This window comes from Sardina pilchardus, chromosome 20 (assembly GCF_963854185.1).
Source record: "Sardina pilchardus chromosome 20, fSarPil1.1, whole genome shotgun sequence".
Lineage (NCBI taxonomy): Eukaryota > Metazoa > Chordata > Actinopteri > Clupeiformes > Clupeidae > Sardina > Sardina pilchardus.
The window spans coordinates 15022509-15039820 of record NC_085013.1 but is presented as its reverse complement, the minus strand read 5'-3'; the positions used below and the strand labels follow the sequence as shown (position 1 = coordinate 15039820).

The 17312-nt window shown below is 42.2% G+C and overlaps 1 protein-coding gene across 1 annotated transcript; it reads left to right on the top strand.

The window, feature by feature from the left end:
- The first annotated feature begins 13746 nt into the window (after window positions 1-13746).
- Window positions 13747-14607, top strand: LOC134068021 (N-acetyllactosaminide beta-1,3-N-acetylglucosaminyltransferase 2-like). The gene has a single exon (XM_062523519.1). It carries the CDS (start codon window positions 13747-13749, stop codon window positions 14605-14607), a length of 861 nt encoding a protein of 286 aa, XP_062379503.1.
- The last annotated feature ends 2705 nt before the right edge of the window (window positions 14608-17312 follow it).

Sequence of the window (17312 nt, the reverse complement as noted above, 5' to 3'; positions counted from 1 at the left end):
TGGGACAAACAGCTTAAAGGAATACGCCACCCAAAAATGAAATTAAGCCAGTCTCGGTCACCCCCAGAGTTAGAACAGTGAAAAAAACCCGGTTGAAATCCGTCCGGGCATTGTCCTGCTTTGGGAACAGCGTTTTTAGCTTTAGCTTAGCACAGTTGCTGTAAATGAAGGGTGTCAGTTAGCACGTCCTCCAAAAAAGTGACCGAGACATCTAATTCTTTTTCTAAATATATCTTGGGAGACGTGTGTTCAGAACAAGTTCAAATCATAATGCAAAATCGAACAAGGCTATTACCTGGGCAGATATTTACTTGGAACTATATTCAGCCTCATCACAGGTGAAGCACCGCTAGTCTCACGTAGCACTTGAAAACTCCTAACTTCGACTGGAACTTCACGGAATGGGATTCAAGTGCTGCTGCATGAGAACCTTGTGCCTATCTAGCAGTGCTTCGCCTGTGATGAGGCTGAATATAGTTCCGCTGCTCCCAAAGCAGGACAATGCCCGGAAGGTTCTGTTCTAACTCTGGGGGTGACCGAGACTGGCTTGATTTCATTTTTGGGTGGGGTATTCCTTTAAGTTCCCCCAGCATGTCGTCAATACCGCCCTGAGACCTGACATTGTCCTGGTATCTGAGGCAACAATTAACCTGGTCATGTTAGAGCTCACTGTGTATTGGAAGACCGAATGGAGGAAGCATTGGAGTGGAAGAGGGAGAAATATGAAGGCCTCGTCAGCGACTGCCACAACCTGAGGCTGGAAGGCAAGGTGCTTACTTGTGGAGGTGGGGTGCAGAGGCTTTGCAGGGCAGTCCCTATACAGGGCCTACACTGCACTCAGCATCACGGGAGAGAAAACAAGAAGGGCTATCTGCAACAGCAGTACAGTACAGAGGCTGCAGAGAAGGCTTCGAGGTGGCTCTGGATCAAAAGAGCGGATCCGTGGACAAACGGCTTGAGGGTGCTAGTAAGTGGGGTCATAACTCACCTGTGTAGTTTAGGGCCAACTGACCTTGAGTGTAGGACATCCTAGATGCCACCCTTGTCCCCCAACAGACTGTCTGCTATGTTTTTAGATGAAGAGTGCTAAATAAACTTTGTTTGTATTTTCATAAATCTTGCCTCCTTGTGGTGTGTGTGTATCTGGGATCTTTGTCGGGTGTGGTGCCTGGCGGGCGACACATAAAGAACAAGAAGAACCATGCTTGCAATTTATATATAGCCTATATATGTATAAATATACACGCTAAAGCTGTCGGGGAAGCTCTGCAGAGAAATAGGCAAGCATAAAACGAGCGAAAATTAAAAACGAAACCGAAACTTAAGATGAAATCGCCAATCCTGCATAGTTTCTCTTTAACATACATCAAAGTGTTCCTCAGATATGAGCTCACTTACTGTTTGGTGACTTTGCCCCATTGGATTTGCCTTTATTACTGCAAAAAATGTGACATAACTTCTGATCACAATGAAACTGTCATTTGTAACTCCTAAACTGACACCAAGATTGTGAAAATGTGATCATTATTAGTAGATGTATGTGTGCAGTCAGTATCCTGGCCAAGGTGAGAAAGCGCCTCCCAGAGGGGGGGCAAAACGGGGTCAGAAGCTTTGCACCCCGTCATTTTTCAACAGTAGGACCCCAAATAAAGCAAATAAAACAAACAAAAAAAAAATCAATTTTAGCAAAAAATTCTTACGGAAATATAATTCGTACCCCACTACTAAGGGGGAATGTTTAGCAGCAGCACACTAGGGGACTAACATGGCGGCCTCCAGTGCTGTAGTAAACAAACACCTTCATTCATTCACAATCAAGCCTAATTAGCTATAGGTGCAGAGCGGGAAGGAAGATTGTGGGTGATTGGTGCACAGGGTGTGGGTGCAGGCTTTTAATGTTTTTAATGACTGAACCTGTCAATCTGCCTTGTTGGATGTCAGGGGGGTGAGAACGCTCACCCCTCGCTAAGCTACAGTAAGTGCCTGTGTTACTTCTCAAGACCATTGTTGTGCAGCTCCCGGCTCATCTCTCTCTTGCTCCCCTCCCCTGGCCTCTGGCTAAACCTGTCGCCACCGGAGCGGCTGTAGGGACTGTTGTTAGCCGTTCACATTTGTTACAGCAGGAGTGAACTGCTCCGTAGTCAGTGTTGGGAAGGTTACTTTAGAAATGTAATGTGTTACAGTTACAAATTACCCTTTTTAAAATGTAATAGTAGTTTGTATTACTATTTTTGTAAGTACTATTTGTATTACTTTATCTGAGTAACGTAACTAATTACTTTTTGATTTTTTAATGATAGGCTATATATAGTCCCCAAATACATGCGAAGATTTCGCCTTGGTCTCCAGGCTGCCGAGCAGCATGGGCATTCCCAGGCTATATTGAGCCCCTTTTAATACATGAATTAGCATCACATTTTTTTATGAGGATAATATAATGATAATCACCACAAGGTCAGACTTCAAGCCAAATTTTACTGTAAAATCGATCTGAGTTGACATACAAATAGGTCTCAGCCTTTTTTTCCTTTTATCATAACACGTTTACTGGCAGGCATGTAGGCCCACGCTGATGGCGCCGTAGACGTGATAGAGCCTATCAGAAGGTCCCGTATCAAACTATGGGTGTGGAGGGAAACAGTTATTTTTACATACAATGTTCTTTGCAAGGTTTTGCTGACAATATTGAGATGTAATTCAAATTGTAATTTTTTTAAATTTCAAAAGTACCTGTAATTGAATTACAAATTTTTCTCCAGTAACTGTAATATATTACCGTTACATTTATTTTGTAAGTGAATTACGTAATGCAATTACATGTAATGCCTTACTCCCCAACACTGTCCGTCCGTACTTTATTTACAATGTGTGCCGTGAACTTTGTAGCACTGAGCCTGTTTGACGTGGTTGTGTGCAGAGTGTATAATTGGAGTGCCCATGCTGAGAAATTATCCCGAGTGCCTTTTTCCCCTCACAGGTGATTTCACCCTGAGTAGTCTCGTCAACTGAGTGTGAGCTACGTGGCCCTGGGTAACTGTAACGTGAACACGGACTAGTTGCCACCCCTGCTGTCTCTGCTCTGCCTGAGTAACTGTTAAAAGCGGACACTACCTAGCTGCCCTGCTATCTCTGCTCTGCTTAGAGTAATAAAAGTGAACACAGATTGGAAGGCGCCCCTGCTATCTCTGCTCTGCCTAACTGTTAGAACGGACACTGATAGCCGCCCCTGCTACCTCTTCTCTGCTTAGAGTAATAAAAGTGAACACAGATTGGAAGGCGCCCCTGCTATCTCTGCTCTGCCTAACTGTTAAAACGGACACTGATAGCCGCCCCTGCTACCTCTTCTCTGCTTAGAGTAATAAAAGTGAACACAGATTGGAAGGCGCCCCTGCTATCTCTGCTCTGCCTAACTGTTAAAACGGACACTGATAGCCGCCCCTGCTACCTCTTCTCTGCTTAGAGTAATAAATGTGAACACAGACTGGTAGCCGCCTCTGCTGTCTCTGCTCTGCCTGAGTAACTGTTAAAACAGCCCCTGCTGTCTCTGCTCTGGTTAGAGCAGGGGTCTCCAACCTTTTTCCACTCAAGGACCCCTTGGCTGTGAGAGAGACTGAGCACGGACCCCCACACCTGGCCCACCTCAAATCCTGCCTATCATTTGGACCGTCAGTCATGAGTGCCTACATGCGTGCACGCACACACACAAACGCACACATTCTAAACAGAAGTTATTATTAACAGGGGGATAACTACTGCTTTATACAACTCATTTCGGATATTTCTTTACATAGGGTTGCATAAGTTCGCTTCCTATAATAGAATGAATGTCACAGGTTAACTAAGGTGGATATATTCAGCTAAATTCAGGCAAAGCTTCATTAGCTCAAACTGATACAGACAGAAAGCCTCTTCCTCTTGTGTAAATATAATTTGGTTTTACAGAAGGAAACACAAACACATGAGATTATCGTTATCGTTTTATTGTGATGGTATGAAATTGCGGAGAACGTTGGATGAATGAATTCGCGCAGAATGCCTTGACGCTAGGGTTGCCACTTGCCACCTGTGTCTGACCAAAATCCTGGACATTTCGGCAACCCAATCAAGCCTTTTACTTATAAGCAGCGGCGACCTTCACACATCTAACCCATGACAAAAATAGCCTCACTAGGCCTACAGCGAAACAGATGTGTTTACTAATATTATTACTATACAATTATTAGATTATTTTGTTTTTATTAGTAATATAATTGTAACACTATTCATCTGCTAGGGATTTGTTGGGTAACACTCCATAATAAGGGTCCATAACAAATAGCAAACTAATCATTAACTAACCCTTTGTTAATAGCAAACTAATCATTAACTAACCCTTTGTTAATATTTGTTAATTGCTACTAAAATATCTATTTGCCACAAGTTAATGTTTTTTTCATCATTAGTTAGATATTTGTTTGTAGCCTATATAAACTGTATGTTAATGTTTTTAACAAATAGAAAGCAATCTATTAATATTGTGTTAATAGTTAACTAAATGTTGTTTTGGCACTAATTAACAGTTATATTTCTTACATTAGAATGTTAGATGTTTATTTACAAATTAGGCTAGGCTATATGTTAATATAAAAGTTAATGACATATTATAACTAATTGTTATTAAACTGTGTTTCTGCCTTCATCCCAATATGAACCACTCCTCATAGGACCCATAATAAAGTTGGTTAAGCTTAATTGATATATAACTAACTATCAGTGGGCTATGGGTCTCTCACACTGGAAACTCACAAGGTTCACCAAGGTCCTGAAAGATGTACAGTAGGCTAGCAAATTGATGCGAAAACTAGCCTACACTAAAGAAGTCAGTGCAAATCAATCCTGTATGCAAAGAGGACATTATTATTTTTATTTTATTTTTGCCCGTTTTTATTGCCTGTCTCTCATTCTGTCTTTCTCTCTCATACTCTCCCTCGATCTCTTTCTTGTGCTCTGTCTCTCTCACTCTGTATGAAAGACTCTTATTTTGTAGAGGGTGTGGTTGCCTAGAAACGTCCTCCTGTGTACTTTAGCCTCATGTTAGTTTTCCTAAGTTACAGCATTGGTGGAGTCCATGCAAGGGGGCAGGCATATTCCCGGAAGTAGAAACACGAAATGAGCTGGTGATCAACACTCTGCTAACTCCCTTGGACGGCCATAGATTTCAGATTTTTTTGCGATCCCATAACTTCATGTAGCATGTGCCCTTTGTCTCCCTTATAGCTTCTGTGTATTCTATATAGGGTATCGAAGGCAAAATTAATTCACTTCTTCCCCGTATATTACGTTGGTTTCCCGTAAAGAAGTATTTTAGCATGTCTGTTGTAGGGAAGCTAACGTTCGCCCGTAATGTTTGGATAAGAAGCTGAGTGAGCCTGCACGAAAACCATGACGGAGAGTCATTCGCAAGATCAGTGAAAATGCGTGTAGCCTACGGTAGCCTACTGTTTGATATGGTAAAGCATTACCTAGAGGCAAGTACACATAATAATAATATTAAAAAACGAACGTTAACAATTTCAGAGGTTTTCGATCTATCAGACGAGTTACAGCAGGCTAATGAGTTTGAGTCTGCGCAGTACGATGAACAGGAAACGAATTTTTGTTTCAGCCCCCTCTCATTGAGAACGACGGAGTCTGTTTGTCCATTTCTTTTAGGTCTATGAGTCCATGCCATTAGCTAGCCTGACTCTCGCCAGACCCTTGTAGTTCCGCCATGCTCCACCAGAGGCGTTTCGCTGAGCTCCACACAAGGGTCTGGACGCGAGGGCAATCCAAACCCCTGGGCCAGTGATCAAAAAATAAGCAACCAATCAGGAGCGCCGAAGCGAGTGTTTGATTCAAATAACAATGGCGGCACGCAGCGAGGAGTCTTGTGCTGACATTGATTCTGCTATTTCAACCGTTTTGTCGAATCTATCGAGTAGGCTATTCATTATTTAAAAGATTAACAGAGAATAGTTTTGAAGACATTTATTGGTGGCAAGGATGTTTTTACTCTTCTTCCGACCGGGTTTGGCAAGAGTTTGAAGAAGCCTAGCACGTCATTCAAGATAACAGGCAAGTGGTTTATCAAATCACATGCGAGGATGTTTTACAAGGACCCGCCTTCAGAAATACATCTCCTATCGAGAAGTCCCAGATCCTTGTGTGAAGCAGACAGCGAACTACAGGATCTGGCGAAAGTCAGGTTAGCCATTAGCAGCTATCACTGAACGAGTTTGCTGCCTATTGCCTACAGTTTGAGTTGTGTGAACACCTTGTGTGCGTGCAAAACACGAAGTAAGCGAAAGTAACCGAGATACTTAGGCTGAGTCATGTGTAGGGCCTGTTGTTGGTGGGATATGGATGTGTGTCATGCTCGTTTGGAATGCTAACTTAGCGTTATGCTAAGCGGAGATTAGCCTTAAGGGAAACTTATACTTTCACTTTGGTTAGTAATGTCAATGCATGTATCCTGTCTTATGTTGTGTGTGTGATTGAGATATGGTTATGTTCATAGAATATAACAAATATATCACTAACCGTTGGTTCGTGTTGCAATCTGGCAACTTTCCGCATAAGATGGGCTTAGATTTGGAAATAGGCTACATTACATATACATTTCCGGAAGGGTCATCAATGGTAACAAATAAGGTAATGATGATGATCATTCTTTATTATTGTTAGCACTTCCTCTAACTAAGAGCCGTCTCTTCGGAGCTGTCATTTTCTTAAGTGAGCCGCGGCAATTTCTTTTTCAAATTAGCTTCTAACGCTAGACAAACGCCTTTATTTGCAACGCGATCACCTTGTACCCAAACCATTTCGAAACTATCTGTCCTCCACTTACTTGCAAGCTCCTTGGTTTGCGGGACTCATGATTCGCGCTGTAGGGGACTTTTAAAAAAGTGACGTGAGTGAAAGGACGGCGCCGGGGCTGTGTGTGAGCGGGGGACAGAGAGATGTGACAGAGTTGCGAAATTGCGTGGCTATTATTTCAAATAGCGTAGCATATTTTAAACGAATCGGCTAACCGGTTTCAACCGGCTAATGGGGCTCGGTGGTCGGTCAAGAAAATTTGTAGTTTTCGCCATCCCTAGAATGAAGGCCAGTCAGTCCAAACAATTGGGAAAACTTTGAAAGTGTCCCCAAGTGCAGTCACAAAAACCATCAAGCGCTACAAAGAAACTGGCCGTCCCAGGAAAGTAAGACCAAGAGTCATCTCTGCTGCGGAGGATAAGTTCATCCGAGTCACCAGCCTCAGAAATCGCACGTTAACAGCAGCTCAGATTAGAGACCAGGTCAATGCCACACAGTTCTAGCAGCAGACACATCTCTAGAACAATTGTTAAGACGAGACTGCCTGAATCAGGCCTTCATGGTAGAATAGCTGCTAGGAAACCACTGCTAAGGACAGGCAACAAGCAGAAGAGATTTGTTTGGGCTAAAGAACGCAAGGAATGGACATTAGACCAGTGGAAATCTGTGCTTTGGTCTGATGAGTCAAAATCTGAGACCTTTGGTTCCAACCACCATGTGGACTGCAGAGTGAAGGCAAAAGGGCCAACAAGTGCTAAGCATCTCTGGGAACTCCTTCAAGACTGTTGGAAGACCATTTCAGGTGACCTCTTGACGCTCATCAAGAGAATGCCAAGAGTGTGCAAAGCAGTAATCAAAGCAAAAGGTGGCTACTTTGAAGAACCTAGAATATAAGACATATTTTCAGTTGTTTCACACTTTTATGTTAAGTATATAATTCCACATATGTTAATTCATAGTTTTGATGCCTTCGGTATGAATCTGCAATTTTACAGTCATAGTCATGAAAATAAAGAAAACTCTTTGAATGAGAAGGTGTGTCCAAACTTTTGGCCTGTACTGTATAAAAGATAATGGTTGCTCTGGGTGCAACAAACATGCAGGAGCACACACACATAAATACACACACACAGATGCATACCTACACACGCACCAGCACATACAGTACACACATGTACATAAAACATTACACAAACACATGCACAAACACGCCCACATGCATGCACACATACATGCGTATGTGCATGTTCTGTGTGTATTCTGTGTGTGTTCTCTTTATTTCTCTCTCTCTCTCTCTGTGTCTGTGTGTATTCTGTGTTATCTGTGTGTGTTCTCTCTGTCTCTCTCTTTCTGTGGGTGTGCCTGTGTGTGTGTGCGTGTGCGAGTGTGTGTTTGGGTGCGTGTGAGTGTGTGCCTGTGTATGTGTGTGTCGCGCGCGCATGTGTGTACAGTATGTGTGTGTGAGTGTGTGTGTGTGTGTGTGTGTTATTGGATATTGGAGTGACAGTGACGGCAGAGAACACAGTGAACATATGTGTGAGTGTGTGTGTGTGTGTGTGTGTGTGTGTGTGTGTGTGTGTGTTATCGGATAATGGAGTGACAGTGACAGCAGAGAACACAGTGAACATATACACAGAGACACATAAAACACACACACAAGCAGACACACACTCATAGACAGAGAAGCACTCATACACAAAAGCAAGCGCACACATGCACACACTCATTTACATTTACATACATAAAAGTTACAGTAGGGGATGGAGTAGGCGATGGAAACAAAAGTGTGATTGATATTTGCGGAGAGAATGTGCAGGACTGAGCGGCGGTACATCTAGTTTCACTCCATGCTCGCGGACCAGCAGTCTCCACTCGCTGTCTCCAGTCGCTGCACTAATGTGTCGTTAGGAAACCGGAGTTGGATATCCAACTCTGCCCACATCCAAGTTGGCCATATTTATTACGTCACATGCTCAAACGTTAGCTGCCTGTCAAGTGAGGTGCAGCCTGTAGGACAAGCAGGTTGGATATCCAACCCCGCCCATATCCAAGTCGGCACAGACTGACAGAAGTGTTATTTATTTTCAGTCTGTTTATTAGCATAAACTTTAACTACGGCCAGAAAACCGTAAAGATGAAGTGAGTTATTGAGTCGTCTTAGCAGTAATTTAGATACTTATTTTAAAATCATAATAATACAGCATAAACAAACATCACAGGAATCGAACCTCGATCGCCAGTCATTGATTTACTCCTCCTTCAACGCCACTTGATCCAATAACTTCCTGACATTGTTTGAAATCTTGAACCTAATCCTATTGAAATTCATTGACACCACTGTACAGACCAACATACAAAAATAGACGATGCACCTGAACACCATAAATTACACCCAGTCAGAAAAAATACTTTATCCAGTGTAAGAATAATATGTTTTAGAATAGTTCTTCAACATTATGTCCTAACAGAATGTCTCTAACTGAACCACTCTGGGAACCAGCCAAGGTAGCAACAATGTATGCACTGGCCCTATAGGCCCGTAACTGATAACAGCGAAGGATAATAAAACCTTAGCTGTAACTGTGAGATGGAGGAACGCCTTCCCCAGCAGCCCCTTGTGATTGCTGTACTTCTGTCTTACTACCAGTAAACCGTCTTTCTTTAATCCAACCTTGGTGTCCTTCTCTCTTCCTGAACCAACATGTGGAAGAAAGGCATTTTCTTCCAACAATTGGTGACCCCGATGTTGGGGGAGAGGAGACCTCTCTTCTGCGATCCTGTGGACAGACAAAAAGCCTGGGCAACCATTTACAAAGGTAAGGAGAAACCTATTTCACTAAATTCTCCATAGCATAGAACTATTATCCTAGATTTTTGTCTGTCTCACAGAAGACCAAATCTTGACGGTGTAAATGGTGATAACACAGAATGTTTTGACTCAAAATAAAAGCGAAATAAATGCAAAATAAAGGACGAGGTAATTGGTAGGGGCACATCGCTTCCTGGGAGAGGTAGCCGACGGGGATCTGATGGCAATATTCAGGACGCTGATACGCCTGTGAAACCCGACGCAGTCCTGACTAGCCTCGCTGTTTCCCAGACGTGGGAATAGTGAGTTTGTAAGGAAGTGCAAACATTCGGACTTAGTGCACGGTGGTGCACAAAACAAGAGTGATATTTTAGTTTAGATGTCCTAATCATTGGTGTATTTGGGAAGTTTTTTAAACTTTGGATCACACTAAGATTAAGACACTAACCTCAGATGGAAATAAGTGCACTGTAAAAGAGCTCATGTGTGAATGCTGTGTTGTGTGATAGAATAAAAGGGGATAGATTGTGTGTGGTGAAACGGGACTATCAGCATGACACACACCCAGTGTCTGATTGTCACGGATATTGCAGGAAGTGTTTTGGGGTTTTTCTATGCCCAGGTTGTGACACCATACACAACTGTGGGACATTAGGGACATACTGTATGTGATTATTAGTTAATAATAGTGATGTTACAAAGTTGTACATTGTTGTTGTAAGTATTAACGCCGGCTATATACAAAATAAATAATAATATTGTCACAATAGTATTGCAGTAATAACATTGCTGCAGTAATATTGTTACAAGTAGTGACAAATTAACTACTGCGACCTTAAGAAATTCAGGAAGCATAACGGCCCTCATTTATGAAACGTGCGTACGACCAAAAACAGGCGTAAAACAGGCGTACGCTTGTTTCCACGCAAAGTATGGGATTTATCAATGTAAATATGATCGGTGCTATACGCTCAAATCTCACGTCTAGTCTGAACTCGCGTACGCAAGTTTTTCAGGCGGCATAGCACTGTGCAGCAGTAAATCGCTGGTGGATTACAAAGTTGATGATTTGAATTTATGGACTATCTCGGACATAACACCTTTCCTGTACATGTGCAGCCTATTTGCTGTAATGTAACATATTATGTTGACACATTTGATGGCTTAGAATAGCCATAGGAGATGATTACACTTTCTCTTTGGCAAACGCAACATTTATGAATTATACATTTTAAATTATTTAAAAGGCAAATTTCAGTGTCGTATGGTTTTGTAATGAATGTATTTATAGTATGCTGCGTTCTCTCTGTGAAAATAAAGTCTGTTGCGCTTAAATCGCTCTAGTTTCCCGCCTTCCTTGATGACAGCTTCTTTTGGATGTATAATGCACCTTCATGTCGTAAATTCTAAGGACGAGGCCATTAAAACGAGCATATTTAGGGGCGTGATATTTAAATTACGCTTGTTTCCAGCCGCCACATTTATCAACACACGTTTATTCTTACGCTAGAATTGGAGTGATACAAAAGTTTGATGAATCACACGTGAGCCTCGTCGTAAGATGGTTTCTGTGCTCAGATATACGCTGGTTTCTACGCTCTGTTGATAAATGAGGGCCAACGTGTGTGTCACCATGGCAGGGCTGTTTAGAGCCTGCGAGGTGATGGATAGAGTTAAACAAAAGCTGCTTGAAAAAACAGCAACTGCAAAAGAGGTAGCCAGATGGGAGAACACTCAAAAACGTTGGGTGGAAAAAGGGTGGTATCGGGGGGTTCCGAAAAAATAACCACGGAGAAGTGTATGGCCTTGAAGAGCAAGCTTCACGCAGAAGCTGAGATAAGGAGGGGGGCGTTAGAAAAAAAGTGGTTTGCCTCAAAAGGATGGAAGGAGAGAGCAGTGGAAAAACTGAATGAGGTCAAAGGAGGGAGTTGTAAGAATAATATGTCTTAGAATAGTTCTTCAACATTATGTCCTAACAGAATGTCTCTGACTCTGAACCACTCTGGGAACCAGCCCAGGTGGCAACAATGTATGCACTGGCCCTATAGGCCAGTAACTGATAACAGCAAAGGATAATAAAACCTTAGCTGTAACTGTGAGCTGGAGGAACGCCTTCCCCAGCAGCCCGTTGTGATTGCTGTACTTCTGTCTTACTACCAGTAAACCGTCTTTCTTTAGTCCAACCTTGGTGTCCTTCTCTCTTCCTGAACCAACATGTGGAAGAAAGGCATTTTCTTCCAAAACCAGTTTGCAGCAGCAGGGTCAACGATGTAACGTAAATATCCAAAACAAGGCTACTCAATGCAACTGGACCCCATAAACTATACCACCACAACAAATATCTTGAATATTTTATCCTGCTCGTTGTTGTGCAACAATTCCGTGATGTTAATGCTCAGGAACTTAACATAGAACTTGATCACCAAATTTGACTTGTGTAGCAACACAGTCATATGTGTACAGGGAATACCGGAGGTGGCGTAGGACACAGGGGCTTCAGGGTCAGAGGAGCAGAAGTGATGGAGCCTGTCCCTGCACCTCCGTCCTTAACGGTCAGTTAAAAAGTCTAGGATGAAATTGTTCAGTTCAGGAGTGAAGCCAAGGTTGCTGAATTTGGTGACCACTGACCAGTTTGCAGGGGATTATCATAGAACTATTATCAACAAAGAGCATTCTGCCATTCTGGAGTTCTTACTTTCCAGATGGGTGAGTGTGCTATGGAGTACAGTAGATATAGCGATCTGTTTCCTCGATAGGCAAACTGATAGTGTAAATGGAATTAAAGTACACATATTATTTTTTTCAAACATCTGTTCACTGTGAGGGTCAGGGCAACAGGGCGCTAGTCATTAAGTCACGGTACCTTGCTTTTCTTTGGTACTGATACAATCATGTAAGACTTAAAACAAGAGGGGAATACACCGAGAGAGGGGGAGAGGTTGAAGATGTCTGTGAACACCCCTGCCACCTCTGCGGCACATCTTCTGGTCACCCAGTCAGGGACTACATCCGGACCTGCTGCTTTCTGAGTGTTAACCCGACTACACATATTTCACACTGGGCATGGTGGTCCTGGCCCAGTACATGGTGTTGGTGGTTTCAAACCGGGCATATATATAATAGAACTGATTTAGCTCATCTGGCAAAGAGGAAAGAGCTACTCTCGCCATACACTGCGTGAATCATTTCCACTAAATGAACAATTGAAAGAAAATAAGGATATCATGATGGTGAAGCTAACAGCAACAAAGTTTGAGAACTACAGTAATTTTCTGTATATTAGTCACATTGTGTAACCTGCAGGACAGTGTTTTATGCAAGTTGAAAGAAACAAAACCATATTAATAATACCATACTAACTGTCCCTACCTCATAATATTACACTATTGTGTCCTCACACTTTCAAAAGATGTGAGTTTGTCTATCCTAGAATCCATTACTAATGTTTGAGAGGTAATATTAAGACAACATCTTTATGATAAGTCATTATTTTCTTCTTTTTTCCCGGTAATAGATTGATCTGAAGGCCTGCAGAATCCAGAAGAATATCAATGACAAGCATCATGTGCCCAGCCACTCCTCCATAACACTGCATATGAGGATTCATCGTGAATAATTTGGGGAGCCCCTTCATCTTTTTACAGCCTTGTGTCTAAACCATATGCACTTGATCACCCCGACATCTGTATTTAAAAGTCTACAAAATGAGAGGCCGTACTTGGACATTTGCTGCTTTATTAGTAATGTGTTCCTGTCTTATTTTTATCTATGTGTACTTCAACCAAGAGGTGCTCAGCACTATTCCTGTGAGGTCTGTCATGGGTCACCCAAGCATCAGAGCTGTTATAGTAGATGGAGTCCAACTTCCTCATGTAAGAATATCCAAGGTCCATGTTTCCCCTGCACTTAGAAATGCTATTCCACAGAGCGATGCATTCTGGAATAGAAAGTTTCACTCTGGTCTCAAAAACCTGGATAACGCAGGAAATCTCAGACAACCTGAAATCAGCGGAAATGATACACTAGAGAGTACAGGGTATCTAAACCCAAACATAAAAGATTTTGATACCTACCCACCTATCCTCAAAGACTTTACGCATAGCATGAATTTCCGCAGTCCTAATATTCTCATTAATCAACCCAACAGGTGTACCTCTAATGGCAAACATGACAGCGTGACTCTTCTCTTTGGAATTAAATCTAGTGCACACAATTTTGAACAACGACAAGCTGTTAGGCAGACTTGGGGGCAAGAAGGGGTTTATGAAGATGGTTTGCTGGTACGCACAGTTTTTCTCTTGGGTACCTCTTCCTTGGATGATCCTGATCTCGGAATGCTCTTATCCCTTGAAGCACAGCAGTTTGGTGATCTGCTTGTTTGGGACTTTAAGGACACATTTTACAACCTTACTCTAAAGGAACATGTATTTCTCAAATGGTCTATCCTACACTGTCCTCAGGTCTCCTTTATTTTCAAGGGTGATGATGATGTTTTTGTTAACACAAGAGCTATTCTTGAATACCTTAAGTCACTGGAGCCAGCCAAGAAGTCAAAACTGTATGTTGGCAATATAATAATACAAACCTCCCCTGTGCGTTTCCCTAATATAAAGTACTTTGTCCCACACACCTTCTATGATGGACCCTATCCACCCTATGCTGGTGGTGGTGGCTTTGTCTTCTCAGGGGCTTTGCTAGAGTCCCTCTACAGTATAAGCTGGTACATCCCCTTTCATCCCATAGATGATGTCTACACAGGGATGTGTTTCTTAGCTCTTGATATAGCTGCAGAGAAACACATGGGGTTCAAGACATTTGACATCATGGTGAAGGAGCGGGAGAATCCATGTCTGCACAAAGATCTGATTATGGTGCATCAAAGAAGTCCACAGCAAATTATACGGTTGTGGCGGAAATTGGAGAGCCCTCTCCTCACCTGTTACAACAAATCTCCTATAACCTAATGGTCACTAAAATGGAGAAGATTGGGTGATTGGTCCCATACAAAAAAAAATAATTAAAATATATTTCTGAATGTCCAAAATATATGTTGAAGATATTACAATATACTTGTCTGTCAAACAAGACCGTATGAGAACATTCTGAAATGGTTCTCTATATTGCCAAAAGTATTCGCTCACCTGCCTTGACTAACATATGAATTTACTGTAAGTTACATCCCATCCTTAATCTATAGGGTTTAATATGGCGTTGCCCCACCCTTTGCAACTATAACAGCTTCAACTCTTCTGAAGCGCATTTGTGAGGCCACACACTGATGTTGGATGAGGAGACCGGCTCTCAGTATCCACTCTAATTCATCCCAAAGGTGTTCTGTTGGGTTGAGGTCAGGACTGGGTTGATTGTGCAGTCAAGTTCATCCAAACCAAACTCTGTCATCCATGTCTTTATGGACCTTGCTTTGTGCACTGGTGCACAGTCATGTTGGAACAGGAAGAGGCTATGCCCTGGCTTCATCACTCTGTGTTAACCTGAGTAGACAAATGATGGAACAATATGGAAGCGGAAGCGTTAAGTTTTGCTATAAGACTCAATACGTCATTCATTCATTCATTCATTCATTACTTTTGACCAATCACCAGTCTGCATCAGTCTTTAAAATGACATGTCTCAGGTGCCTTTATTTTATGTTCCAACCTTCCCTCCCCAACCACAACCAGTTTGGCCTTGTCCAGTGTCCAGGGGGTAGGCTCCACCCCCTGCCGTCATTCCGGCAGGATCTGCAAGGGTCTGCACACTCAGTGACCTGGACCGAGGACTGGGCCTATGCCAAAGACTCTCATTGTTGCTTATGTCTTTTGTAAATCCTTTGATGGATTAAAACATGTGTTAACTTTCATTGTGCCTCCCTTCTTTCTGGTAGAATTATAATTCTTCTAACATGAAATTGTATTTGGGGATTTCATCATCTACGATAGGCCTACACAATATCATTAAAGGTCCCATGTGTAAGAATTTCCCCCATCTAGTGTTTAGGGATTATATTGCAATCTAATAGAACTACGGTAGCCATAGCACATCTAATTCACACCAAAGATCTGCAACGAAATAAAACCGTCGCAGAAGGAGCTGCAGCGGTGTGAATTAAACGGTGCACGTCGATGCCAGCAGTTGCAGACCGTCACAAAGCATTTACCATATCTAATCGCAGCTCATCTCGTTGCTAATCTGCCAAGTTGATGGCCCTAGTTCTGAACTCCAAATAGGTGTGTCAAAACATAAACTTTGCACTTTTGTGCTTGTGTGTGATGCCAATAAAACACACTTTCAGACACAGAATAACATTTTGTCTTGCCTGATAACCGAGCAAGCTAGCTAGCAGGTATGGGCACAAATACATCAAAATGTATTTCCATATAAAATACCAAATACCCACCTAAAAATGTATCAAAATAAGCTACAAAATACAGCAGACAAAAAATGTATCAAAATAAAATACTGTATTTTTGTATTTTCAAAATACTACAAAATACTTCTTTCTAAAAGCCTTTTTCGTCTATCCCATCACTTGTACACTATCTGGAAAAACAGCTGAAAGCAAAAGACTCCTTCCATAATCAGTCAACAGATAAGATATGGTGTGTTTCATCACAGTGTACAACCTATCAAAGTAAAAAAGAGTAACAAATAAAAAAAACAGGTTGTAACATTAATACTGTAAAACAGAAAAAAAAGGAAAATTGTAAACTTAAGCGTTGCGATATAAGCTTGTAAACTCAAGTCTTTGTGCTGTCCTTGTGTGAGCTAGTGGTGTCTCCTCAGTTGATGCCTTTAAGCACAACTAACTTCTCAAACAGTGTTGCATTCAGACGACACCCATGGGGCCTGATGATGGTAATGAACCTTACAAAAAAGGTTTTTGATGAGGGTTACTGGTCCAAGGATGGCAAGTCCTTTCTTTGGTCCTCTAAAAAAATACACCGCATGTTTTGTGTTGTGAGTGCAATATGCCGAGAGTGGCATCACAGGGGCTTGACTATGTAAAGGTGCCACAGACAGAGACAGAGATCTCGTGCTACTGTAACCTGCGTTGTGTTGAACCACTGCGGTTCAGCCCTGCACACGCCCAGACTCGAACCTGCGAAACAGCAGCACCACGGATCGAGAGTCGAGCGTGCTAATAATCCAGCTTAAAGCCCAGGCTACTAGCTTTCATGCCAGCAGCACTCTTGAGGCGTCGGGGAGTGATGTTTACCAACGCTCCACACGTACAGCTATAAGCAAGCTGGCATCTGTTATACTTGCTGCATAGTCATGTTGGAATAGCTGGGCTTGGCCCCTTAGTTCCAGTGAAAGGAACTCTGAATGCTTCAGCCTCAACCAAATTTTGAAATGGCACATGCAGATGGAGCGTTTCCACAAGCTATAGCCTAAATGCTGATTTGCTTTGAATTGGTGCTCATTATAGGTAGTTGTAAATAAACATAAGCAAGTCCACATTTATGAATGGAAAATGTAAAAAATTAAAACAACTGAAAACGTTCCACACTGTCCCTTTAAACTCTAGCAACTGGTCTCCTCAGTTATTGCAGAATGTTCTTAAATGTTCTTAAATGAAGAGATGAAGCAGCACATTGCTAAACATACCCTGCATGTCCCAACCTTTTTTGAGACATGTTGCTGGCATCAAATTCAAATGAATAGGCCT

Coding starts and splice junctions, on each gene's coding strand:
- LOC134068021 (XM_062523519.1), top strand. CDS start 13,747: ATGAATTTCCGCAGTCCTAATATTCTCATTAATCAACCCAACAGGTGT.